General features: G+C 54.9%; 1 protein-coding gene across 3 annotated transcripts; it reads right to left on the minus strand.

Annotated features, from left to right (window-relative positions):
- Window positions 1-16,306: 16,306 nt before the first annotated feature.
- Window positions 16,307-22,958, minus strand: EGR3 (early growth response 3; the record flags this gene model as incomplete). 3 transcript variants are annotated; one of them, XM_080797121.1, is made up of 3 exons in its annotated part: window positions 16,307-21,498; window positions 22,327-22,379; window positions 22,520-22,698. In XM_080797121.1, 3 exons carry the CDS (start codon window positions 22,696-22,698, stop codon window positions 20,489-20,491), a joined length of 1,242 nt encoding a protein of 413 aa, XP_080653247.1. In that variant the 3' UTR covers window positions 16,307-20,488. The 3 variants fall into 3 exon arrangements, with proteins under 3 accessions (XP_080653247.1, XP_080653248.1, XP_080653249.1); XM_080797122.1 differs by lacking the exons at window positions 22,327-22,379; window positions 22,520-22,698 and adding an exon at window positions 22,805-22,958; XM_080797123.1 differs by lacking the exon at window positions 22,327-22,379 and having other exon boundaries at window positions 22,520-22,679.
- Between the last annotated feature and the right edge of the window lie 2,077 nt (window positions 22,959-25,035).

Genomic DNA, 25,035 nt, shown 5'->3' on the forward strand with positions numbered 1-25,035 from the left:
CCCCAGTTTTTCTGTCTGCAAAGAGATTTCTAAGCAGTCCTAGTCCATAGGGGAAGGGGCCAGTGGGGGAGCTAGCGGGGGGGGGGCTTACGTTCCCCTTGTGGTCTTTTGTGTCTTTTAAATTGTGTACCCTGTACATGCCTTACCTGCTACAAACAAAAACACCGATGGATCTGTCCCCTTCAAGATGGCACAAGGCTCTGAATATAACAGGGGCTTTTCGGGTTGGCAATGTTCTGTCGATTCACCCAACGAAAGAGAACAAAGAGTAAGGGTTGCGCCTTGTCTCCTAGTCCTTCCCTCTGCTCCGCTTTACAGAACCCAGATGATGTGAATGGTCCCATTGTTTTTACTCAGTCATTTGACAAATATTCGCGGAGTTCCTGCCATGTGCCAGGCACTGTGCTAACCCTAAGGCCGCAACCCTGAAGAAATATGGATCCTGCCCTAGTTCTCTCCCTGAGCTACATACCTAGAGGGAGAGATAACCGGCAACTAAGTAATCATATATGATGGGAAAGGACAGGGCGGTGGGGCTGCCTATAAGGGGCTCCTGCAAGCTGCACATGCGTTTTAGTGATGGCTTCCCTGAGGAGCCGATGTGTAAGCCAAGTCCTAAAGGCAGGTCAGGCTAGCCAAATTAATCCGAGACGAGGGCTGGAGGGAGTCCAGGCAGAGGAAACCTGTCTTACCTGAGAAGGGGACTGAGTTCCAGGCAAGCAGCTCACTCTGGGTCTCCCAAAGTCAGAATTCAGGGCCTTAGTCCCTCATAAGCTGCCTGGGGTCTTGAGCCGTGTTGGCCTCCTCACCCCCAAGAACCTCCCTACCTCAGAAGAGAAAAGCAGGCAGTGAGGCCTGTGCAAGTAACTGCTGGGCTCACAAGGGCCCTCTCTCTGGGAATTCTCCTACTTCAAATGGATCTCAAGTTAAGCCACTGAACAGAAGATGTGCCTCACTTGTTTTGAGTTCCCAGGGGAGAGTGGACGGCTTGGTCAGGAGGAGCTGGGGTACTCAGAGGCTCGTCCACAGCAGATGGTCTTTCATTTGTGTTTTCTGTTTCTATTGTTGAGAGTCTAGAGTTTGACTCAACAGGGGTTTTCCAATAGAGGGTGGGCCCCCGAGTGCCTTCCACAGATCAGCTTCGTCACCATGTTATTCCTCAGGAAACAAGCCAAAGTGAACACTAGAGAAGCCTGAAGAATAAAGAGGAGGAGAAGTCACCAAAAGGCAGCCTGGAGAGAGGGTAGGCAAAGGGAGGGACAGTCCTTGCTGCTTTGTACAAGGTGTGATGGATGGATGAGGGGTGCTGTGGTTGATGAACATTCTGGTATTTTAACACTTGTGGATGGCTCTCCCACCTGCTTCTTCCTTTCCCCGTGCCCTGTGTCCCTTAATTATTGCCCCAAAGTGCTAAAGAATTTCCAGAAGTATCAGCCTAGGCAACCACCTTATCCCAGAGGAAGTGTGTTTCATGGTTGGGGGGTAGCAGACACATCCCATAGGACAAGAATAATGGATTCTGGATTAAGAGTCTGGAGGAGTCGTGGGCTCTGGTTCCATCTTTGACACTAAGACTGACCTCAGGAAGTCACATCCTGTCTCTGAGCCTTGGCCCCATTGTCCAGAAGATGAGTGGATGGGTAATATCACCAAAGTTGCCAACACTATGAGGTTTTAAGTTGACTGTCTTATTGATTGAAGAGGTCCTGCACCTGAGAGTTACATCTCAGGGTGGGGAGGGGGAGGATGGGAAGGAGGGGAGAGGGAAGGATTCAGCCTGAGGCCCAACTAGGGCCATGCGGCTTACCTACAGCCCTGGGTCTTTAATGGGGCCAGCAGGACCACTAAGGGTCCTGGAAAGAATGCTGGCCTTCTAGGATTCTGTCTGGAAAGTGCCTGCTTGGACTCCTTCCCTGTGGCTCCTTTGCTCAGCCTGAGATGTGCCAGGCTGAAGATGGACGGCTGGTCCCCCTGCTGTCCTGTGGACCCCCAAGCTTCCCTCCATGAGCATGACATGGCATGTTGCATTGATCCCTGGGGAGCTGAGCATGAGGAAACATAAACACCTCCCACTGTCACAGAAAACTCAGCTGCGGGTCTCCAGACCCCGGGTGGGAAGCTCCATCTTTCTTCTGGGAACCAAAGGATGGCACCATGAGGGTCAGGTTGATCCTGCCCCTTTGGGGAGGGGAGGGGGGCTGGAAAAGGAGCAAATTCAGCTTCTCTGTGGAAGCTGAGAGTGGAGGAGCTTCTGACAGAGGTGGGATGCTCCTGGATGCCAGCCTGGTGAATACTGCTTCCTCCCCCAAAGTCTGAGCCTGAAGTTCAGGGAGTGTTCAGGGGGCAGAGATCTGTTTGGGTGGACAGAGTTCTATACCAGAGGGAAAAGAGCCAAAGAAAAAGTTAAGCCACCACACCCCTCCCCTCTACTCAGAAACTGGTGAGCAGGTGCTCCCCACTGACCCTCCTCTCTGGGCTTGTCCTATATGCCCTCCCCACACAGAGGTTCGATTCTTTCACCAGGCGGGCCTCTAGTCAGCTAGGAGCAAGGTTTCCTGAACTGGAGCTGGGTCATGAGGAACTTCCTCACCAGCGTAAGGGCTGAGACTGAAAGGACTGACTGTTAGGGGGCTGAACTGATGGGCCAAGTTCCCTTTGCAGCCCTGAAGGTCTTTGTGTCCTGGGAGGCTCCCAGAGCATAAATTCAGACAGAGACCCTTAGGTTTCTCTACGGTTCGCTACCCACTTCCCTCTGCTCTGCATCCGCTCAACAAGGTGGCCCAGAACAAGAGTTCCCTGAGGAGCCATGGGCCAAGGACATGGGAGACGAGCAAGGGTGGGAGAAGATGCAGGATATGTGGGTGAAAGTTTCCAGTGGTGGGAAGCATACCTCAAGGGCTCAAATGTCAGAGTAAAGTGGCAAGTCAGAGGCTGGGTTAGCTAAGCAGTCAGGGCCAGGAATAGCTGTCTGGACCCTGGCTCTGTCCCCAAGTAGCTTGAGGGAGTCTCTCCCCTCCTCGGGGCCTCATTTTCCTTGACTGTAACATAAAGAGTCTGGGTTAGATCTGGGATGGCAAATGGGTGCCATCCCACTTGCCATCTCGAATGTCTTGTTCCTGGCTGCCTGCAGCGCCAGCCACATAGGATTCTGGGGAATCTATCCTTGTTGGGGAAGTTCTGTGACTGATTAGCGATGCCTGCCTTGGATAACTAAGGCGGTGCAGTCTATTTTATTATTTAGCCGTTGTTCTTATTTTTATTACCAGTTAATAACTGAGCATTCATGATATGCCAAGCACTGTTTTAAGTGGTTCTGTTTTCGCTGTTTCCCATGACTCTGTGAAGTCGATCCTATTACTGTGATCGGCACAAAGCACAGCTGGTAAGTAGGGAGAAAGAATTCCCACCTGGGCCTCCTGGCCCTGAACGTTATGCTTTTTGATGCTGTGGTTATACGACCTCTCACCGCTGAAGTTCCTACTTCTGTAGACACCTACAACTCTGTCAAGGCAAAGTGGAAAGGAGCAGCAGACAGCTGGGGAATAGGCGAAGCACGAACCTTGGAGGGGCAGGCCAGCCTGAGACCAGACACCTAAAGGGATTCAGGGCTTGGCCTCGTCCTGGGAACTTTTATATGCTTCCTCCCGCTCAGCGAGCTAGGGACCAGCAGGTGGCAGCACCTGGCAGGGTGAGAGAAAAGGGCAGATTCTGGACTTGGCATTGATCCTTCAGGGATCCTTCAGGGATCCGCCAGCCCAGATGTTGAGGAAAGCAAGGACAAAGAAGGGTGTGCAGGAGGGCTAGTCAAGGGCCGGGAGGAATGAGGCCCAAGCCTCAGACCCACAGGGAGCTCCCATGGCCAATGCTTTAGTTCCCCCCACAGTGTGAGCCTCTCAGCTTGCATTTCATGGTGCCTGCTGTGGGCTTTTTTTTTCCTCCACTCTGGGAGAATGACTAACTTTAAGGACTAAAAAAAAAGTGTTTTGATTACACTGCCTTTTTACCAACTGGGAGCATTAGTCACCGTGGATTGCTGCAGATAACGGGGAAGGCAAGCAGCATCCCCCACCTCCCCCTCCTTCTCCCTGATTAGCTCGCAGAAGCCAAGGAGGAGACAAGAGTGAGAAAGAGCGCACCCAGGAGGGAAAACAATCCCTCTGGACAGCATGGGTCCCGGGCATGTGTCCAAGGGCTGCTCCTCCAGGCTGGGCAGCCCCCCGATAGCTTGACCTGTAATAGGAGATGCCCGCTGGAAAGAGAACCGGCAGGAGGAGCACCGAGCCCATGCCCCAACCCCCTGGGATCTGAGTTGGCTCCAAGTGGCCTGTTCCTCCAGGTGGGTCCAGGGTACACCTGGAAAGGGGAAGGCAGAGGGAAGTCACTGAAGACGCAGCCCCCGAGGTGGGGCATTAAAGAGGATGACGGAGCCCACGATGGCCGTGACTGGGGGCCGATGCCCAGGCTGTGGAGGGGCTAAGGAATTGCTGCCTCGGGCTGGGTCTCTCAGGGCTCTGCCTGGGGTTGGGCAGCTCCTGCAGATGGGGACGTGTCCCACTTTCCCTGCCCTATGCTCTGGCATGCTCTGGCATTCCTCTGCATCCTCAAGGGGGCAGTATCTGGCACTTTGGGTGGCCTTTGCTCCTGCTTTGGTGCTGATGGGGCAAGAGAGCTAGGGCGCTCTCCTGGTCTGTCCTGTTGGCCTGGGTGCTGGTGATGGGAACTTGGTACCTTCCTGGGGAAGGCTGGAGCTGGGCTGTATTGGGGACAGGCTGGCCCTGTGAATCCTGTTCTTTCAGGTCAGCCCTTTGGCCCACGCCCCCCACCCCACCCCTGCCCAACCCCCACCATGGTGCTCCACCCTGGGAAGAATGGCCCTTCCATTGGCTAACCGCTCATGGATATGTAAAGAATCCCAAATATTAGGACAAATAACCTTTGGATTATGTCAGTAAAGAAAAAGAAACAATTTTATTTCTACATTTCCCAAGATCAAAGCTACTTCATCTTGATGTTGCTGCTTCTGATTCTTTTTAAAAAAGAAAATACCCACAAGTGTCTGGTGTTCTCTGACTGTGAGGAGCTTCTGCGACACCACCTTAGAGCAACCAAGGTTGCAAGAGGGAGAAATCCTGGGAGAAGTCCCTCTCAGCCTCGGGGCCCTAGTTGCCACAGAGGATGTCCAGGCACTGGGGTTGCCGTGCGGTTGTTCCCATCAGCCCTGGCGTGTCTCTTCAGCCTTTGCTCTTCTGAGTGTGGCACGGTTGGTTTCCTGAAGCTTCCCATGCCCATTCTTTGGTCTTTGCAGTTGTCCATGATAACCTCCATCAGTGCTGAGTACTACTGGTGCCTGGCGAAGCATTTGACATGCATTCAATCATGTATTCTCTTTTTAAAAAAAAATATTTTATTTTTAAGTGATCTCTACACGGAACATTGGGCTCGAACTCACAACCCTGCGGTGGAAAGAGACACACGCTCTACCGATTCAGTCCACCGGGCACCCCAAGACCATGTGTTCTTCACAGTAACTTGATAGGGCAGCTTCTCTGAGGACCCTTTTTATAGATGAGGAAACCAAGGCTGAACCAATTGCCCAAGCATCATAGAGTTGGCCAAGTGACAATGACAGGTGTTTAAAACCAGGTTTATCTAAACCACCTTGGAGTAGAAAAGAAAGTAGCCAAAGGGGAGGGAGCTAGCTTTTGTGGGATCTCACTCATGTGCCATCTCGTTAACTCTCGCCACCTCCCCAAAGGAGGACAAGGAGGCTTGGTGGGCTTGGCCCCAGGAGAGCCTGGGATGGTCCAACAGAAGTCATTCTTGCGGCAAAGCCTGTGCCCTAGCTGTGGTGCCGCCCAGAGGCCAGCTTGCAGACAGAAGGGGTACCCACTGATTTCAGGTGGCAGGATGGGGAAGACAGGCTTTGCGGTGATTGTGCATGATAGGGTGGCTTCAGGACTTTTGTTCCTTGGCTGGGATAGCCCTCCACTCTCCACTGAAGCCACAGGGTACCCCAGATGAGTGCAGCCCCCAGGAGGGCATGGCTTCCCTAAGGAATCCTCACAGGTTCCACACACACATGGGGAGAGCAGATCTTGGGCGCAGGGAGGACTGCCCTAGCCTGACCTCGCTGTGGGCCTGGCTGCCCAGTGTCCGCCCCCTGCCATTGTGGCCGAGACAGCCCCCAGACACCGGTGGGGCAGGTGGCAATTATCCCGAGGCACTGATTACACTGCCGGGCCGGCCGAAGCCCCAAATAGCCCAGCAGCTCAGCCGGCACAGGGAGTGGGGGAGGAGAAGCATTCCGTCCCATCCCGCTGGAGAAGACAGGGCAGGACCAAGGGGGTGGGTGGGGTTGATGTGTTTGGAAGGTCCGTGGGGGATAGGGACGACATCATGTCAAGGTTTTGCCTTTGGGGGCAGTCAAGGACCCTCAAAGAAAGGGATGAGGTCTCCACCATGGCAGGCCAACCCAGAGAAGGGGGTCAGTGGATGGGGCAGACACCACTCCCCCAGGCTTCCCCAGGGCGAATCTGGGCAGCGAGCATGGAGCAGCATGTAGAAAGGTTCTCATGCCCTGTGGGAGGAGCCCCTCTTCGAACCTTAAGAATCCCTTGCCTTGGATGGCATTGTCACTTCCTGTACCCCAGGGACCCTCCATCGGGTGGTCTTCAACCAGACACAAAGGCAGGCAGCTGTGGACTTGGGAGACTGGGATCCTGGACCTGGAGCCCCGAGCCTTTGGGCTGGGGTACCTTTCAAAAGGCGTCAGGGCGAGGAACGCTGGCTTCTCACCCCACTGTCATTTCTAACTGCTCTCCCCACTGCCTGAGGTGTTAGACCTGAGGAGCCAAAGCCTCCACAGCATGGGCTGGGGGAGGTAGTGAGAACCCAGTTTCTCAGGCAAGTCACTGGAAGTGGGCTGGACCCGAAGGCCCTCGGAGGGGAGGGTGTGGCAGGTTCCTTTGGGGGTGTCTTGGATCCACCACCTCAGCCTGGATCTGACATCTTTAGAGGCTTGCTTCTTGGAGGACAGGCACGAAGGCCAGAATGGCTGACCAGGAGGAGGCACTGGATGGAAACAAAATGGAAAGAGAGAAATACAGCCCCTGGCGTGTACCCCATGTCCCTCCTTATATACGGACAGATTCTCCTATGTTGACCACCCCCCCCCCGCCGCCCCTCACTCTGAGAGTGTGCCACCATCATGGCTTCCCCTGTGGTCAGCCAAGGGAGGGGGCTGAGCTGCAGGCCCCTCCCCCACACCCAGAAGCTTCCCCTGAGGGGAAACCAGGGCAGGGCTGTTTCCAGGATTTGCCAACTTGGGGACAAGGCGGGGCAGGAAACTGGTTTCCCAGAGGTCTCTGATTGAGGGGGTCATGGGGCTCCACGGTGCCCAGTGTCTGGGATCCTCTTCTTCCCACAGCGGGGGGAGGGGGGCGCCCCTCTGTCTGCACCTGCTTGAAAGCCACCTGTGAGTTCTCTCGGGACCCAGGTCGGAGAAGGAGGCTGCCAGGGGCTCTAAACCACCTCTCCCAGCAACTCTGCTAATCCAAATAAGATAGGGAAAAGGCAGTGGGAGGAAATGATAGTTTCATGGTTATTTTCAGAAAGGAAACAAAAAAAAATGCAAACAGGAGCACACCCTGCATTTTGGTGCAAAATCTAGGAGTCTCAGGGAAAAGAACCGACAGTGCTTCCTTCTTCTGGTCCCTTCACCCGATGCTGGGGAGGGGCTGCCTGGGCTGCTGGGGGGGCTCCGGCCGCTTTTCCTCCTAGGGAGAGGGGCGAGGGGCTTAGGGAGTGGATCGCAAAGACCCTTTCCACAGAGGCAGGCTGGGAAACTGTGGAGCTGAGGCTTGTAAGGCACAGTGGCTTGTGTAGGATTGGTGGGCTGGGAGGGTGTGTTCTAGGAGCACAGCACAGAAAGAGAACGAGAGGGGGAGGGAAAGCAGAGGAGCCTGGGCTGTGGGAGAGCAGAGCGGGGCTGCTGCGGCCTTGCTTGCGTGTGCGTGTGCGTGTGTGGGGCTGGCACCAAGATGGGAGTCATGGGAGCAGTGCCACACACAGAGGGGACGGCCTAGGGCCCCACCAGGGCCGAAGGCTAATAGGAAGACAGAGCCCACCTTCCTGTCTTGGGGGGAAACGGAGCAGTGCTCCATCACCTCTGGGTTCCCTGGATAATGTGGGGAGAGCACAGAGGAAAGTGGGGACCCGAACCCTGGGAGGTTTGTCTGGAGGCCTGTTCTTAGGGGTTTGGTCGGACTTGTCTGGAGACTTTTATAGGCCAGCCCACAGGGGCTAGAGGGTGTGGATGGGGGAGAGGCAGGAGCCAAGGCCAGCCGGTGCATGGGGAAGAGGGGTACAGTGAACTAGGAACCCCTGTGGTGGCCGGCCAGTTGTTCTAGAGCACGGGTGAGAGAGAGCAGAGGACAAGCAGGCCTCGGGGAACTGGCAGAGGGCCTTGAGGAGGCAGCTGGACTGGTGTCCTGCCCAAGGCAGGAGCAGTGTTATTACCTCTGTCTTATAGAAGCATCTGCTGAGGCCTGGAGATGTTAGCTCCTATGTCCAAGTTTCCATGACTAGTCAGAGAGGGGGTTGGGGTGGAGAGATGGGCAGGAAGCAAACTCAGGCCCTCTGTTGGGTGGTCTAGTTGGTGATGGGGGGTCTATAATGCTGGGGAGAGAGGAGTGCCCATGAGGCACTGTTCCAGGGAAGACAAAGTCCCGTCAAATACCAGGAAAATCCCTGTCCCAAGAGGCCTGTGGGGCCTTGGAGGCTACCCACATGGAAGCGATGGAGCCTCCCCTCCCAGCTTGCTAAACCAGACCGAGCCCTGGGACCTGGGAGGGTTGGGGAGGAGATGGAGGTAATGACTCAACCCATCCGACACAGGCTTGACCTAGGGGTGGTTGGTTGGGTAACCCAGCAGACGCTCCAGTGCGGGGAAGGATGGAAGAAATGGGTGATGCTCCAGATAAGGGAGAAAAGGCAGGCCGGGAGGGAGGGGCTGATGGTTCTGGGCACCCTGTTTGGGAAGAGGATGGGGAGAAGCGCACTTGGTCTTTGGGGATGGGGAGAAGGAATGAAGCTCCAGGACCTCTTGAGCGGCCTCTCCTGAGATCATGCCCCCGTAGGGAGGCAGAGGCTCTTTGGGGCTCATATCCCCAGAGGATTCCTGGTAGTAGGAATTCTCAGGCCAGAGGCCCAAAGGCAGAGCTCTGAGCCCTCCATGCGACTCCCTTCTCCTCCCCACCCCAGGACAGTGGCTGTGTTCAGAAGCCAGCCACCCCCTGGTGCTTCCAGTCCATGGGCCTGGGGCTGATCCATGCACCACAGGCCACTGCCGAGACCCCAAATCAGAGGACCTCATGACATATCTTCTTATACACATTTGGCTTGGCCAGAGAATCAGAGGCCCCAGGCAGTCAACACGGGTGGGAAGAGGCCAGCCCTTCTGAGCATCAGCAAGGAAGATCAGGTTTGGGCCCAGGAAGGACAAAAGCACAGGCCTTTTCCACTTCCTGCCCCTGCTGGGCCCCTGCTCAGCCCTCTGGCTCAGAAGGGGAGGGTGGGGCTTTGGTGCACAGGACGGTGGTACTGGGACCCTTTCACACCCAAGCTTCAGTGTGGATCCACCGGTAGCACTGCCCACTTTCCTGATGGGGACTTTAAGACACAGAGGGGCTACAGCTTTGCAAACAGCATACAGCTTTGTCCTCATGTCAAAGTCAAGGTCAGGACCCAGGCTCCTAACTCCTGGGGTAGTACAGAAATGCTGTCTAGGTAGCCCAGACATGTACAGCTGTTTGATGATACATATGTCCTCACCGGTTGTAGATTTCAGCACCCTTAGACCCAGAAGGGGAAGCAGGGGTCATTCCCGGACCTTTCACCTCTGAACCATCCAGACCCTGTGTGGTTTTCCCGTCTGACCTACTAAGAAGAGTGACTTGAGTTCAGACCCGGCTCCCAGCTCTGCCTAGAACATCTGCCTGGTATATCCACTTGTAGAAGGAGGATAGTGTTCCCCAACAGTCTTCTTCAGGATCCTGGGACAGGATAGCTCTCCTTCACAATTTTGCATTGCTGTGGACCTCTCAACAGCCCTGTGGAGCAGAGGTTCGTACCCCCTACAGATGGGTGATACCGAGGGGTTCACACCTCCTACCGCTTGGCCAAGGTATGAGGTGGACTGGGTCTGTCTCACATCTTTTGGTCTGGTCTGGTCTGACACTGGGGCCAAAGATACAGCTTGGGCCTTTTTGGTCAAGAGGCCTGAGCTCTTCAACCAGCAGAAAAGGAGAAGTAGGCGGGTAGGTAGAGGGGAGGAAGGCAGACGGTGGTCTCTGTTTGGAATTGTGGAAACAGAACTCCAAGTGCTCCAAGAGAAGAGGAGATGGGGACAGCTTTCCCTTCCAGCTCACCATCTCAGGGCCTGGACCGAGAAACAGGCAGGGAGGTCAGCCTGAGGGATGCTCTGTGAGGGCCAAGGAGAATCCGAAGATGGATCCCCTGACATAACCCCTCCCCCAGCCCTGGAGAAGTCTGCCCTGTAGCAAGAAAAAGCAACCAGAATGCAGCACAGAGAAGTGTCATCTGGGTTGGACAACCTCCACCAAGCCAGCTGGGTGTGCTTCAGAGATGCCAAGCTGCTGTGTTGTTTCCTGGGGCCCAGGGGCCACTGGGGACTTTCTTTTCCTCCTTGAGGAGAAGGACAAGAGAGCGAGCAGCCCCAAGGGGCTCCAGGAGGGCACCCTGGGTGGATCCCCTCTACCTAGAGTCCCATGGGATCATTTACACAGAGACCTTAGCTTAGCACTTGGCATGTAGTGAGTTCTCAGTACCTTGGTTTCATTATTATGGAGAGACATGGAAGAGGACTTTCTGAGATCCTCCAGGAAGTTTCCCTCCCCTTGACCCTTGACTCCCCCACCTCCCACCAGACTCTGATTTAGGTGTTTTTCTATCAGGGACCACCATTCCATGACACCGGGCCCAGCATGTTGAAATCACCCGTTTATGGGTCTGCCTCTCCCCCAACAGAACGGAAGACCCTCCAGGGCAGGAATGGTGTCCTGGTGGTGTTCCTCTTTGTACCGCCAACCACTCCCTGTGCTCCCACGGACAGGCACTATACCTGACTTTGTAAAGGTTTGCTGAATTAATGGATGAATGAATGAAATGGGAAGAAGCTCTCATGATGATGTCAAGTTGCCAGGGAAAGACAGAGATGGGGGGAAGTGGGGGAAGGGGAGGCTTTTGGAAAGACATGACATGGAGGACAAAGAAAGGCAGAGGGAAGAAATTTCTCTTTTCCAGATGCAATTGCTTAGAGAAATCTATAGAGATAATGCCACAGCACCAACATTTGCAACAATCCTGGGGCACCAGCTCACAGAGAGGACTATAGTAGATCAAGTGATTTCAGGAATGTCCCATCGGGCACATTCAGGGCTTGGGGTCCGGGTGAGAATATAACTGTATTGGAGGAACCTGGCCACCCACCAGCTCTTAGCCAAGGCAGGAAACATGGCCAGTCCGGCCACAGATGGAGGAGGAAGCTGGCTTGCAAGGAGCGATTTCTGTGACAGGAGGCCAAGGGAGATTCCCATTGTGAGACAGTAGGGCAGTAGGAAGAGTCATCCGTCTTATGAGGGACTTGATACCGAGACAAATGTCCACAGGAAGGGACAGAGTTCTTGGGCTGTGGTTCTTGAAGGAGGCAGTTCTTTCTGTCCTTGGCCAAGCTGGGGTTTAGGAATCATCAGTGGCTTCTGAGAGGACATGAGAGCAAGGTTAAGAAGACTGCAGCTGGGTAGGGGGTGGTTAGGAAGCCAAGTGGGGAAGGGGGATCATTGGGGGCAAAGAGGGAGATGGACTAGCAGCCCAGCATGAGTCCAGCTCTTTCCTGGCCCCCTTCTGAGCTTGTCCCTGGCCACTCTGGCTTCATGTGGCTCCTTGAATAGTTCCAGAAGGCCACCAGCAGGGCCTTACACTTGCTGTCCCTTCTTGCCCAGATGTCCACAGGACTGCCTCTAGCACTTCCTGCGTCTGTACGAAGGCCCCTCTCCGGTGAGGCCACGGGACTGCTCCCTATGCTACCCACCACGTGATTGTAACGCCCACCCAGCACCTCTCATTCCAGTCACCCTGCTGTATTTTTCTGTTAACACATATCACAATCCAACATACGTATTTGTTACCTGCTTCTGCCCTGGAGAAGGGAAGCTTTATGAATGGAAGGATGCTGTGTCCCTCGGCACATAGTACTGAGGAAATGAAGTAACCAGCACTTTCCATGGGGCCCTCCACTGAAAGCCTGGATCTGAAGTCCTAGCTCTTCCTTTATTGGATGTGATCTTGGAAAAGTCACAGAACCTCTGGGGGCCTCTTTTTTTTTTTTTTTTAACCTGGAAAAGAGGGTGTTGGACTCTTAGGGTCCCTTAAGACGCCTCGAATGCAGGGGAAACTCTCAAGGCAATGGGGTGAGCTAAGGGCCCGGGTTATCCACGATTCTCTCCTAGATCATCACAGCCAGGACAGCCCTGGATGGTGCTTCTGTTCCCAAACTAGGCTTGGGCCGGGGCAGTTCCATCAGCCCTGAGGCTGGAAGCTGAGAACTGGCCAGAAGGCAGAGGTCAAGGATGGATGACTAAGAACAAGCCTCAGATCCAGGGAGAGGGACAGACGGGGAGGAACTGGGGCTGCTGCGTTTTATTGAAATCCCCGATAAGGATCAGGAAGCAGGCAACAGCCCAATGACACATTAATTAACTTTGCAGATGATACCGTATCGGGAAGGTGTCATATCCACCCATCGAAGTGAGAGAGACGAAAGGACCTGGGATGGGGTCAGGAGCCAGCCAGGAAACGGCAACAATGAACAGCAGCTGCAGCTGGGAGCGGATGGGACGGACTGTGTCCTCTGGGTGGACTTGCAGGAGTGGGGGGGGGGGTGGGCGCGGTGGAGAGGATCCATTTTCAGAATACAGATGTCCCACGGAGGGCTGGAGCCAGGGGGGCGGGTGGTGAGGACTGGAGGTTGCCGCCGTTCCATTTGAACTGGTGTGCGGATCTCTGGCAGACATAGAGCTTGCTTTCTTGCCTCTGTGTTTGGAGGGTGTGGGAAAGGGGACAGGGCAAGGGACGAAGAAAGGAAGTAACATGTACAGAGCATCCACTGTGAACCAGGCACCATATCCTTTGCGTGGTCGGAACTCCATGATGGCGGGCTAAGACCGGAGGAGTTAACTCAGGTTGGGAAAGACTAAGAGATCTGTCAGTGGTCACGCCGTAAGCAAGTGGAGGAGCTGAGATGCCGATGGAGATGGAGATGGTGACTCCAGAGCAGGCTAAGGGCCCCAAGGGAAAAGCCAGGGAGCTGGCTTATCAAACAACCTCCCAGGTTTTAAGACGGAGGCTTGAGCAATGAACCAGTGCCCCAAAGGAGACTTTCCTTAGGACCCTGGGGACACACAGGCACTAGAAATTTTCTGCCTTCCTGCTTGGAGGGCCTGCCCTTCCTAAGCCTAAGCGGGGAGGAAAAGGGGACAAGGAAGAATGGAAGACCTTCAGGGGCACAGACCCCCTGGTGGGGGGAGAGCAAAACGCTAAGGAATAGAAAGTGCTAGAGCTCTTGCAGCCTGTGCTTGAGAAGAAGCCAATGTGCCTGGAAGCCCCAGTCTGTTCTGGTCACTAATCTCTCTCTCTCTCTCTCTCTCTCTCTCACTGTGCTGGAGACAGGGACCTGATTCTTGGTGGGGGTGGCAGCCACCCCAAACAAGACAGGTGTAGAGACAAAGGTAACTTCCCCTCTGGAGGGTTGGGGTGTCCCCAGCCTCTGTGGCGTCTGACATCTCTTATCCCCCAGGGAGCCGAGAGGTGGAAGCATTCCTAAGACTATAACTAGGAACTCAGTGGGGAACTCAAACAGGGACTCAAGTCAGCTGTCGGCCAGGTCAGAACAGAGCAGTCTGTTTCTGTGTGGGCCATGACGCCGCTGTGAAGGCCTGAGGTAAAGATGGCTGCCAGCCCTGGGCAGGCCTCACCGGGAGAGCCAGCCCGAAGGACTTGCATTTGTGTTCCAAGCAAAATGAGCGGGGCCCAAAGAACACAGCTGGGCAGGGAGAGGATGGGAGGGTTGTGGAATCACAGAGGCTCCCAGGAATGGGTGAAGGAGAGGCCATAGGTGCTGGGTGGGCTGCCTGAGGTCCAGGAGAGCGCCTTCTTTGTCCCCTGTCCTGGGACCTTGAGAGGAGAGGAAGATATCAGTAACCCAGCGAAGTCCCATGTCTTCGTCCTAAGAGAACGCAAAAGGGCCTTCCTGGAGACAAGGCCAAGAAGCAGGGGAGGCAACATTAAAGAAACCACACCGCAGCCAAACTCCCACCCAGCCTCAACATGAGAGCCTTCTAGGTGAGCAGCCAGTACCATCTAGAAGCTTGGATTCTCTCATTCTTGTTTGCAGCTTTTGGCCATGTTCTGTGTGCTTCAGCTCCTTCGTAAGATTCCTCAGAAACCTTTCTTCCAGCCATCTGCGTGTTTGCCAGAAGGGAAGAAATACTGTTCTCACGCCCAGGTCAGAGGGCCGCGGAGCACTGGGCTCCTGGTGGCCAGCAGAGGTGGAGGCAGGGACTGTCCCAATTTCAGATGCCAGACAAGGCAACCAAGACGAGAATGGGGGATGAGGATCCTACGCAAGTGAGTCAGGGTCTGGTCCCTTCCTTCCCCCGTCATGGACAAGTCAGTGACTTATGAACAGTGACCTCTCTTCCTTGAAAATGACCAATTGTTTCAATAATGAGAGATGGGATAGAAAGGAACCTTCAAGCAAAAAGAGGGGTGAAGTTTCCAGAGCTTTGATGTTGGGAGAAGCTGACCAGGCCAGACATGTCCCTGGCCACTGTGGATGACCGACAGGGACCTGACTGCTTGCAGCCTTGTCCCAGGGACTGCGGTGGCCGAGGGGCTCCGAGAGTCCCTTAGATCTTTTTTCTTCCTCTGGAAACCTCATTCCCATCCATATAAAGAGTGGGTTTTCTAAAAATAACCACTTGGGATAGATTAAGGATTATGACCTCTTTTGAAAACCACATGGCACCTTTTAGAAAGCCATTTCCCCCCAGTTGTTAATTCTTTGCCAGTATGACTTCTGGTCTCTGGGACACGCAGAGGCCTTCTACTTTCCTTAGGCCCCAGGAGGGCCAACCAACTGAAGCCAGGAAAAGGTAGCTCACAACCCCTCATCTATGGCAGGCAAGTTCTGGATTAGTAAAAGAGGAACCGTAGCCACTGGCCATTAGCCATTACCTCGCTATCGTTGGGATCTACCTCGCTATTCCTTTTTATGTAGTTGAGAAGAATACATAGACCCACACTTACATCACTACTACCCCCACCATTAGAAAATAAGCCACTCCTTGCCCCCCCACTTCTCATGAAGTATCTCCTCCTTTGTACCCAGCCCTAGTTCATGGAGTCCAATTTTGCAAAGAGTCATCACCTCCGGTAAAGCCACTCCCAAGACGAGAGAGAGAGAGGAAGATAGAGAGAAATCCTTTCATTCACCCTAAACACCTTACAGCTTGCTTTGGACATAGTTAAGCTCCTTCCATATTTCTATACCTGATTTTCCTCCCAGCCAAGCTTCCATTGTTTCCTTCTCCTGATAGCTCTACCCAGCCCTTTCCTCTACCATCTCTCCACTTTATCCTTAAGTGTGAGGGTTGAGTTTCCTCTCCCCATACTTACAAAACCCAGGCAGGTTGGGTTGCTGGTATGATGCTATCTGGGACAGCTTTATCTAGCTACAAAGTATGAATCAGAGATTACACCACACAGGGCTGGTGCCAGCCAGGCGGGCTGCCATATTGTCAAGTAACCCAGTGGTTGAACCAGGTTGGGTTGAGTAATATGCACCAATGGGAAGTGAGTTTATTAATCATGCAGCATAGTACACTGTTGACGAAAGTGTAACTTTGAGGGCCTGATTTGATTGGAGAAGGTGCAGGTGGGGCCGGATGCTAACTATGAAGACACCCAGTGACGCTATCCTTCTCTGATAAATATGCCCTTGAAAAACACATGGAAATCTGGAAGCAAATATCTAGTTTAGCAAAGAGGTGGGTTATATCCTCAATCTTTAGGGCTTTTCAGCCATCTTGGATTCCCTTTGTTAAAAAAAGGATACTTCCTTGTGGCTATAGTTGCAGTTTGGAATTTCGAAAGTTTCATGAGGTGAGAGAAGGGAATTCAAGATGGCAGCCCGTGACCTAGAATTGTGTGGGTGAGAAAATGTAAGATTCCATACAGCATTCTCTTTATTGATCTCACACTTCAAAAAACATTCTTTTCTAAGGCCACGGCCCACCACCTACACCCGAGTCTGCCCTCAACTTCTCGGTAACAGAGGCCAACCAGAAATACCACCCACATTTTTCAGGGTGATGGGCCTGACTGGGGCAGCAAGAGCAGTTTCTGAGCAGGGATGCTGTACTCCATTTCTGTAACTGTATGGTTGCTTCAGGCGGCAAGACATGGTCCCCCAGTTGCCGTGTCTACGTCTATGTCTATGCAGGGCGCAGACACCAAGCCCCTGCCCCCAAGCTTCAGATGATACACAAAATATATAACAGAAAAGCCCAACTGAGTGTTTTAGAGGGCAGGCAGGAAGAAAGAGAGAGAAAGGACTGATCTGTCCAAGGATCATTCTAGAACAAGCTGCAGGAGGATAAAGAGTTGTAAATAAGGTGAAGGGAGCTGAGTGGAGCTGGGGACGCACAAAGAAAGTGGAGGGTATCTCTTTAAAAGAACCAGGAGAAAGCTCTAGGGCTGGCCAATGAACTCAGTTAAGAAAGGGCAAGATTCTGGGGGAAGAAAGCTCAAAGAGTTGGGGGGTGGCATCACCTCTATGGGAGATAGAAGTCATAAGATGTGAGGGGTTAATGCTATATAAAATATTTCTTGTATGTCCTCCAAATCCCAGAAGCATTGGATCCCGGGGAGTTCGTAAAAGCTGCTTTTTTTCAGCCAAAACCCTCTTTCTCAGGCAGCTACAAATAGTGAGGCCTGGAGAGTCCTGCCCAAGTGGGGCTAAAGTTGCATAATTTTTAAATCTGATTTTTCCCAATTATCTGACCACAATAGAGCTTCCAATCTCTCTGGTTATCTTGCCAACCTTGAAGAACCCTCTCTCAAGTCTCCACCTGTTTTTCAGGCTTCAAAAGCTGTAGCAAGAGCACTACTCAGTGTGGCTCTAGGGATTCCACAGGGTCCTGCTCTGGTGCTCCCTGTTAGCACCAGAGCTATAGTTCAGCCACTAGAAGATCTCTGCCTCTCTACCCTCAATAGCCATTAGAAACCAAGAAGAAGGGTTCTAGAAGCTTCCAGTCACCAGTTCCGATTCCCACGGGTTTATCTTATCTGCCAGCCTCATCTCTCTGGCAGTCGGAGACTCCCAGCATCGTGGAGGAAGAATCCTTTTCTCTCAGAACCACTGTAAACACTTGACACTGGGTTTGAAACAGCAGAACGCGCGCCAAATTCTGACCAGCTTCTCATGATGCCAAATTCCAGGTCTCACATTGAGTTTTCAGAGCAAGAACAACAAAGCCTGGCACAAGAACCTATCAAACCAACCCTCAGCCAAAAACAAAACAAGACAAAAAAACAGGCCAAACCAAAACTTTATACTATGAAAACAAGAAATAAAATAAGGAGATTAATAGGCCGGCTGATTGTCAGCAAACACAATATCTTTACTGTATTAGCATTTGCTCACAGTGCAAATGGTACAACATTACACCATTTCAATATTTCGGTTTTTAAAAATGCTGTTTTCATTAACTATATTATATTGGCATAACAATGTGACAAAGGAGCAAATGAAATGTTGGTGAAGAATTTCACCTTTTCACAATATCAAGCATATTTTTTTAACCTTAGTATAAGGTACTATAAATCCAAGAAATAAAAACATCCACAAAATATATTACATCTGGTTTGTCTTTTTCTAAGTACTCAACTTTATACAAAAGTCTTTCAAAAAATATCATTCCCCATAGGTTTTCCTGTTTAAAACCTGATTTTTTTTCTCTCAGTTCACATAAGTTAGAGTGCATTTTCTTTTGTTGTTGTTTTTTTAAAACATGCAGACATATAAAAAAATCTGGATAGCACAACCTTTTGGCAACAAAGTTATTTTTCTCTTAGTTTAAGCTTAAATGTCTGAGAACAGTTTTATTAAAACAAAGGAAAACTCAGATTATCATGCAGTGACATGCATAAACCAGAAGGAGCAAGGAAAAAATATTAAAGGATATTTGATTCCTCCTTCCAGCTTTGAAGTGACCAAAATTTTTGTTTTTAATAATCATCACATTATAAAAAGTATTCAGCAAAATACTGTCTCTGCAAAGAAAGATTTTACCCTTCAGCTGAAAAAATATGGGCCCTCCTGGCAAACTTCATCCTCTTCTCTCTCCTTCTACAAAAAAGTCCAAGTACCTGGAAATTCACAATCCCCCTGCTCTTTGATTTTTTTTCCCCTTTCACTAGACTCTTTTTAGTATTATTTATCCACCACCAAATGAAACAAAAAACAAACCCAAAGAACAAAAAAACAAACAAACAAAAACCCCCCTCCCCCGATGCTTTTTTTTCTTAAAAAAAAAAAAAAGTGGGAAACGCATAAAGTGACTTTAAAAACAGACATTCTGTAAACTCCAGACCTTTGTTCCTTCTCTCTGGGCAGCTTAGTGACCGCAGGAGAAATAACGCTAAGAGGGAACAGTACATTCAGTCAAGACTGCTGGAAGCTGTGTCAGAGAGCAACCTTCCCTACTACTCCATTTCAAAAGAGTCACCCCTGTGTGTGGGGGGAGGAAGTGCTAGGGAGGAGGGGGTGCCTGAGAAGAGGTGAGGTAGGGCGGGGAGAAAGTGAGAGCTGGGTGCGGAAAAGATAATGCCTCATTTCAGCAACAGGGATGAATGCAAAAATACCCATATCTTTAAGGAAAATTTGGACAGAGATGTGTGTATGTGTGTATATGCACGTACATGTACATACATATATATGTGTATATATACACACACACCTATGTAGATATAATCTCATCGGTTAAATTTTTCATAAAAAATAAGTCATTTAAAGCTTATATACCTACAAATTCTCTTTACTCCAGTGCGCTGCACTGGATCGCCAAGTGCCTTGGAGATTTTATTTTGCTGACAGTACATGTTGTGTGTTATATATATATGTATATGTATGTATGTATGTACTATGTGTATATACACACACATGCATACACACACACACACACACACACCATATACACAGCTTTGAATTCTACCTGTTGTGTAGGCAGTGACAAAGGACGAAAAAATGAGCCTGCTTTCCCATCACTGGGGCGAAGGAAAAATGGGTATGAGTGAGCGAAAACAGAAAGATGGTGAAATGAGGTGGCTGGTTGAGGCCTGCCTTTCTGGAAGAAGATTTTGAAAGAGATGGGAGAAGGCTTTAGAGAGAAGGGAGAGGAGGGGGAAAAAGGGCAGAGGAGCGAACTCAGCAACACAGCTTTTGGAAAGTGGGGCTTGAGGACATAGATCTGTTACAAGGCAGGTTTAGTGATGGCTGCTTCTCCTCCCCGCAGATCAAACTGCCCTGAGGCCTGAGAGGGAAGCGCTCGGAAAAGGAGGGGTGCTGAGGGGCCGACCCCTATTCGGCGGTAGAAGCCCCACGGCGGCATCTGAGGCATTTCTGTAAGAAACATGATTTCCGAGCAGATGGAAGACCGTCTCCTCCGGCCACGTGCAGGCCCCCAACCTGGGACATTCCCCCAGCGGCCTGGGGACCCGATGTAGGGAAGAGTTTGGGGTGGACACAGCCCAGTTCAGCTCAAGAGTCTCACACACACATACACACACACGCGTGCGCGCGCGCGCACACCCACACACCCACACACATAACACTCACGCGAGCACGCACACTCGCGCGCATCCCCGCACGCAGGCGCGCGTGCGTGCGGCGGGCAGCAAGCTCTGCGCTTTGGTGCGCTCCTTACCCCCTCCCCCTCTCGGGTCTTCGAGGGGGAACCGAGGGAGACGTGGGGGGAACCGTGAGGTGCTTGGGTCGGGCGAGGCTTGGGCGGGCCCCGCCTTCAGTCCCCCGCAGGTCCTTGGCGCGGCCCAGCGGCCCCTGGATCAAGACGATCCGCATTGAACAAAGCGGGCTAGACGCCACCTTTCCGCCCCCACGCCTTGGTTAAGGGGGGGCAGCGAAGGGAGGGCGCCTCCTGCCCTGGCCCCCGACCGTTGGCCGGTGTGAAAGGGTGGAAACGGGGGACATCGAAGGGAAACAAGGGACCTTACGTCCATGGAGAGGCCAGGGCGCGGCCCCTGCGCCTCCGTGGCTAGCTTTCCCCGCTGCTTTCAGGCGAGCAGCTGGGAGACACTGCAGGGGAAAAGTGGGGATCTGGGGGCCCGAGCCTCAGGCGCAGGTGGTGACCACAGGGGCCAGGGACACGGGGGGCGCCGAGGACGCAGAGGGCGTACCCCCCTTCTCCGCCTTCTTCTCCTTTTGCTTGAGGTGGATCTTGGCGTGGCGCTTGCGCTCGTCGCTGCGCGCAAACTTGCGCCCGCAGAACTCGCAGGCAAAGGGCTTCTCGCCCGTATGCGTGCGGATGTGAGTGGTAAGGTGGTCGCTGCGACTGAAGCTCCGCATGCAGATCCGACACTGGAAGGGCTTGTGGCCCGTGTGGATGCGCAGATGCCGGGTCAGCTCGTCCGAGCGACTGAAACGGCGGTCGCAGCCCTCCGCCGGGCACGCGTGGGGCCGCTCGTGGAGCGGGGTCTTGCTGGGTCGGTTGGGATACTTGCGGGGCCGGATGGGCTTGAGCGTGAGCGGCGGCTGGGGCAGGCTGCCAAAGCCCGGGTGGATCTGCTTGTCTTTGAACGCCTTGATGGTCTCCAGGGGAGTAATGGGGGGCGGGTTGACCCGGATGGGGTCCATGCCCTGGAAGGGCTTGTGCTCCGGAATGGAGCCCATGTCGTTGGGGTGGTGGTATAGGTTGTAGTCAGGAATCATGGGGAAGAGATTGCTGTCCAAGGCCGGCTTGGCCGATTGGTAATCCTGGGGGGAATAGGCGAGCCCGGGGTTGCCTTGGGGGTCGTGGAAAGACACAGGCTCCGAGTAGAGATCACTGCAGTTAGAATAGGGGGGCAACGCCGGGTACATGGCCTCCACGTCGCCCTGCGGCGGCTGCACCATGCTGGCCGTGGAGGTCTGCGTGCTGAGTGCCCCTGAGGCCGGGGGCACCCCCAAGATGCCGGCGCTCATGAGGCTAATGATGTTGTCCTGACACCAGTTGGAAGGGGAGTCGAAGGCGAACTTTCCCAAGTAGGTCACGGTCTTGTTGCCGGGGGCTGGCTGGAAGGAGCCCGAATAAGAGAGTTCCGGGTTGGGCTTCTCGTTGGTCAGACCGATGTCCATCACATTCTCTGCGGAGAGCGGGGAAGAGAGGGGAGGGGTGAGTGAAGCCGAGCCGGCTCCCGGGCCGGGGCGCCCAGGTCCTTGCCCAGGTGTGGAGGGTGCGGCCGGGTGGAGCGAAGAGCGCGCGGGGTAGGAGGAAAGCTGCGCCCGAGCGCAAAGCGGGCGGTGCCGCGCTCCCGGGCGCAACCTGGATACAGCAAAATACTACGGATCGGGGTGTGGAGTGGCGGCTGCACACACACACCGCACACGCCGCGCACACACTCACGTATCACACGCGCACACACACACGCGCGCACGCGAGAAGCATTGTTGTTGTTTCCGAGGTGGGGCGGGCAGGTAGCTGCAGCTACAGGTAGTTTGAGACCCGGAGCGCGCCGGGGCTCTCGCTCTCTAGCGCACGGAACTCGGCCTCTTCCCCTAGCCCTGTCCCTGCCGGGACGCCGCGCCTTTCCTGCCCCGACGAAGCCCCCCGTGCGCACCACGCCCGGGTCGCCGACCCGGAGCGCTCCGACGCTTTGTCCTCGGCGCGTAGAGGGGTTCTGCCCGCAAAAGGAGCTCTCCCGCCGCCTTCCCGTGCCCCAGCCTTCGCCAGGCCTGGAGGAGATTTCGGCTCTTGCTGGAGGGGGGAAAGCCCAGCCCCAGCTAGCGAGGGTGGAGGGCGGCCGAAAAGCGGCCCGCGTCTCCATGGCGGGAGTGGCCGCTCTTCCCAAGCCCCGTGGCTGGGGGATCGCCCCCCGTGATGGCCCCCGCGCGGGTGGACCCCCTCCCTCTCCCCGCCGTCCCCACACCCCCACGGCTTTGCTGAACGCCCCGGAAAGGCAGCGTCGCAGTACCTCTCCCACCGCGGGGACTCCACGCCGCACATGGCTCCATCCCGGGTGGGAGGCTGAGGGAGTAAGGGGGGGAGAGCGCGGGTGAAAGGGACGCTGGGCTCCTCCCGGGAAAGGGGGCGACAGCACCACGCCTTGCGCGCAGCCTGGCGATCGCGCCCCCTAAGTGGAGAACCCCAGAGCCGCTCGCACCTACCTCCCTCTGGTCGGCGGCTGCCCCCACCCGGGAGAACCGAAGCCTCTACCGTGGCGTCGCCAACGGAGCCTTCCCGATCGGGGAGGGCTGGAGGAGTGGGTGGGAAAAGCAACTCGCCCCCCGGAAAATTCCCAGCGCGCCCCCCACCTCTCCATCCATCCATCCATCCATCCACCCATCTATCCATCCATCCATCCATCCATAGATCGCCAGCTCGTTCCCTCATCCTCTTCCTCTCTTCCCCTCTCCTTCCTCGCTGCCTTGCCGCCTCCCCGCCGCCCTTACCTGTAGCCATCTGATTATAATGGGCTACCGAGTCGCTGCTGCCAGAGAAGAGGTTGAGCGCGCTGGGGATCTCCTCGGGGTACAGATTGTCAGGCAGTTGGTTTAGCAAACTGCTCATGGTCACCGGCAGCTTCTCGGCGAGTTTGCCGGTCATAGCACTCCCGAGCTGCCGCCGCCGCCACCGCCGCCACCGCCGCCGCTCGCTCCTAACGCAGCTTCCAGGCAAGCGGCATCCGAGAGGCGATCCGTGGTGCAGGGGAAAAGCATGCGAGAGGGAAAGTTCGGGGGGAGGGGGAGGGAAGAGGGGAAGGGGTGGGCCAGGGGAGGGGATCTTCTCTTTTTGGGGTGGGTGGGAGATAGGGCAAAAGGGGGTAATCCTCTTGGGTGCCTCAGATGGTGCCGTAAGAGGCTGGGGGGGGGGGCGTGTGCGGGGGGGTGGGGGGGCGGCCTGGGCTGGGGGAATCTCGGCCCGAGGGGGTTGGACGCGGCCTCAGTATTGATCTCACAAACAGATGCGCGCCGGCGGCCCCCCCGCCCCCCGAGCCGCCACCGCCACCGCCGCCACTGCCGCCGCCGCCGCCTCTGCCGCTGCCGCTGCCGCTGCTACCACCACCACAAGCCCCGCCGCTTCCTAGCAAGCTCACTGCTGCCCAAAAGCTCCCAGCCAGGGAACTCCACCAGCCTATTTATCTGAGCCCCGGGAAAGCTCCGTGACGTAGCTGCCCATATATGGACAGACAAAGCCCAGCCGAAGGGGCGCGACGTCACAATGGAAGCTCCTCACAATGGAACATTAGAAAGCAGGAAGCGGGCCGCAGCCAACATGCGGCGCCCGCAACGCTCGCGCACCTTAAGAAAATGAGAGAAAGAGAAAAATAAAATAGAAGAATGAAGGAAAATTCGAGACGAGAGAGGAAAGGGGGAAGCATCCGATCGCAAAGAGTAAAGCGCTCGGCGCGGAGTTGAAAAAGCAATAACCGCCTGTGTGTTTATAGGAGGTCTGCACTCTGGGAGCGCGCTGGTACCGCGGGGGAGGGGGCTGAGTTGTTTGCAAGTGGCCTCCAACACCCCGAGCAGGGAGTAGGGGAATTGGATCCACCCGGTGAGGTCCCTTTGCAGCCTGGGAACTTCTGGGGAGCCCGGAAGGTGTGCGCTCCGACCCCGCTCCCGCCGCTCCTCTCGCATCTAGGACCCTGCCTGAGACTGACGGACAGGGAGCGCGTCCCTTCGAGGAGGATTCCAGCGGGCCAGGGGTCGCAGATCCAGTATCCGCACCACTTTCTGGCGGCTCTCGCTCCGATTCTCCGCCCACACCCTTGCTGCTCCCTGGGGCCCTGACCCTGCGCTGACTCCCCGCCGAGCGCAGCCGCTGGAGACCTTGGTGGCTAAAGCCTGGCTGCGTCGGAGACAAGAGTCCCGCGCTTTTGGGGTCGGGGGTGTGCGGTTTGGGTGGCAAAGAAGTAGGAATGAAGTTGAGGGGATAGGAAACATGTGCACCAAATCCCTGATGATTCCCTAACGGTTCCAAAGCACCCCTTTGGCCACGGGATGGCAGGAAGGCCCGGCAGGCCCGGGCGCTGTCACTGTCTGTTGCTGCCTGCGAAGGGCCCGCCACTGAGTTGCAGCAGGAGCAAGCCGAACCCACGGTCTCTGAGCCACCTCCTCTAGTCTCTGCCCTCCCCCTCGCCTTCCACAGGGCTGTCCCCATCGCTGCCTGCCGGCGCCCTGCAGTCAAGGGCCTCCTGTTTGCCGACCGGAACGCTGTCACCTCCCGGAGCAGCAGCAGATCCCGGGGGCGGCTGCTACGTTCCCCGAGGCCTGCTCCGGGAGCGCGCGCGGCCGGGCCGCGGGAGAGCGGGAGGAGAGAAAGGGAGCGTGGGGGAGCGACCCCGAATCACACCGGCACCGGCTTGGCGTGGGAGGATTCCCTCCTCGGTGGCCGTGTGGGCGCGGTGAATCCCGCGTCCCCTCCTTCCTCCCCCCCAACGGCCCCCCCCCCCGCGGGCTGGGGAGTCGGGGTTGGGGGAACGTGCATTTCTCAGGGGGAGTGGGAGTGTTGACAAGGAGGAAGAGAGGATCCCCGGGCCTCACTCCGTGGGAGGGCCACGCGGGCCGGGGACGTGTGGGAGGAACTCCCGAGCTGCTCATCGTGGTGGGGGTGGATGACAACCTCGCTCCCCTCCCCTGGGCTCGGCGAAGAACCGGGGGTGGGAGGGCCCGGCCTCCCCCGG

The sequence above is a fragment of the Martes martes genome, assembly GCF_963455335.1.
Source record: "Martes martes genome assembly, chromosome: 2".
Classification (NCBI taxonomy): domain Eukaryota; kingdom Metazoa; phylum Chordata; class Mammalia; order Carnivora; family Mustelidae; genus Martes; species Martes martes.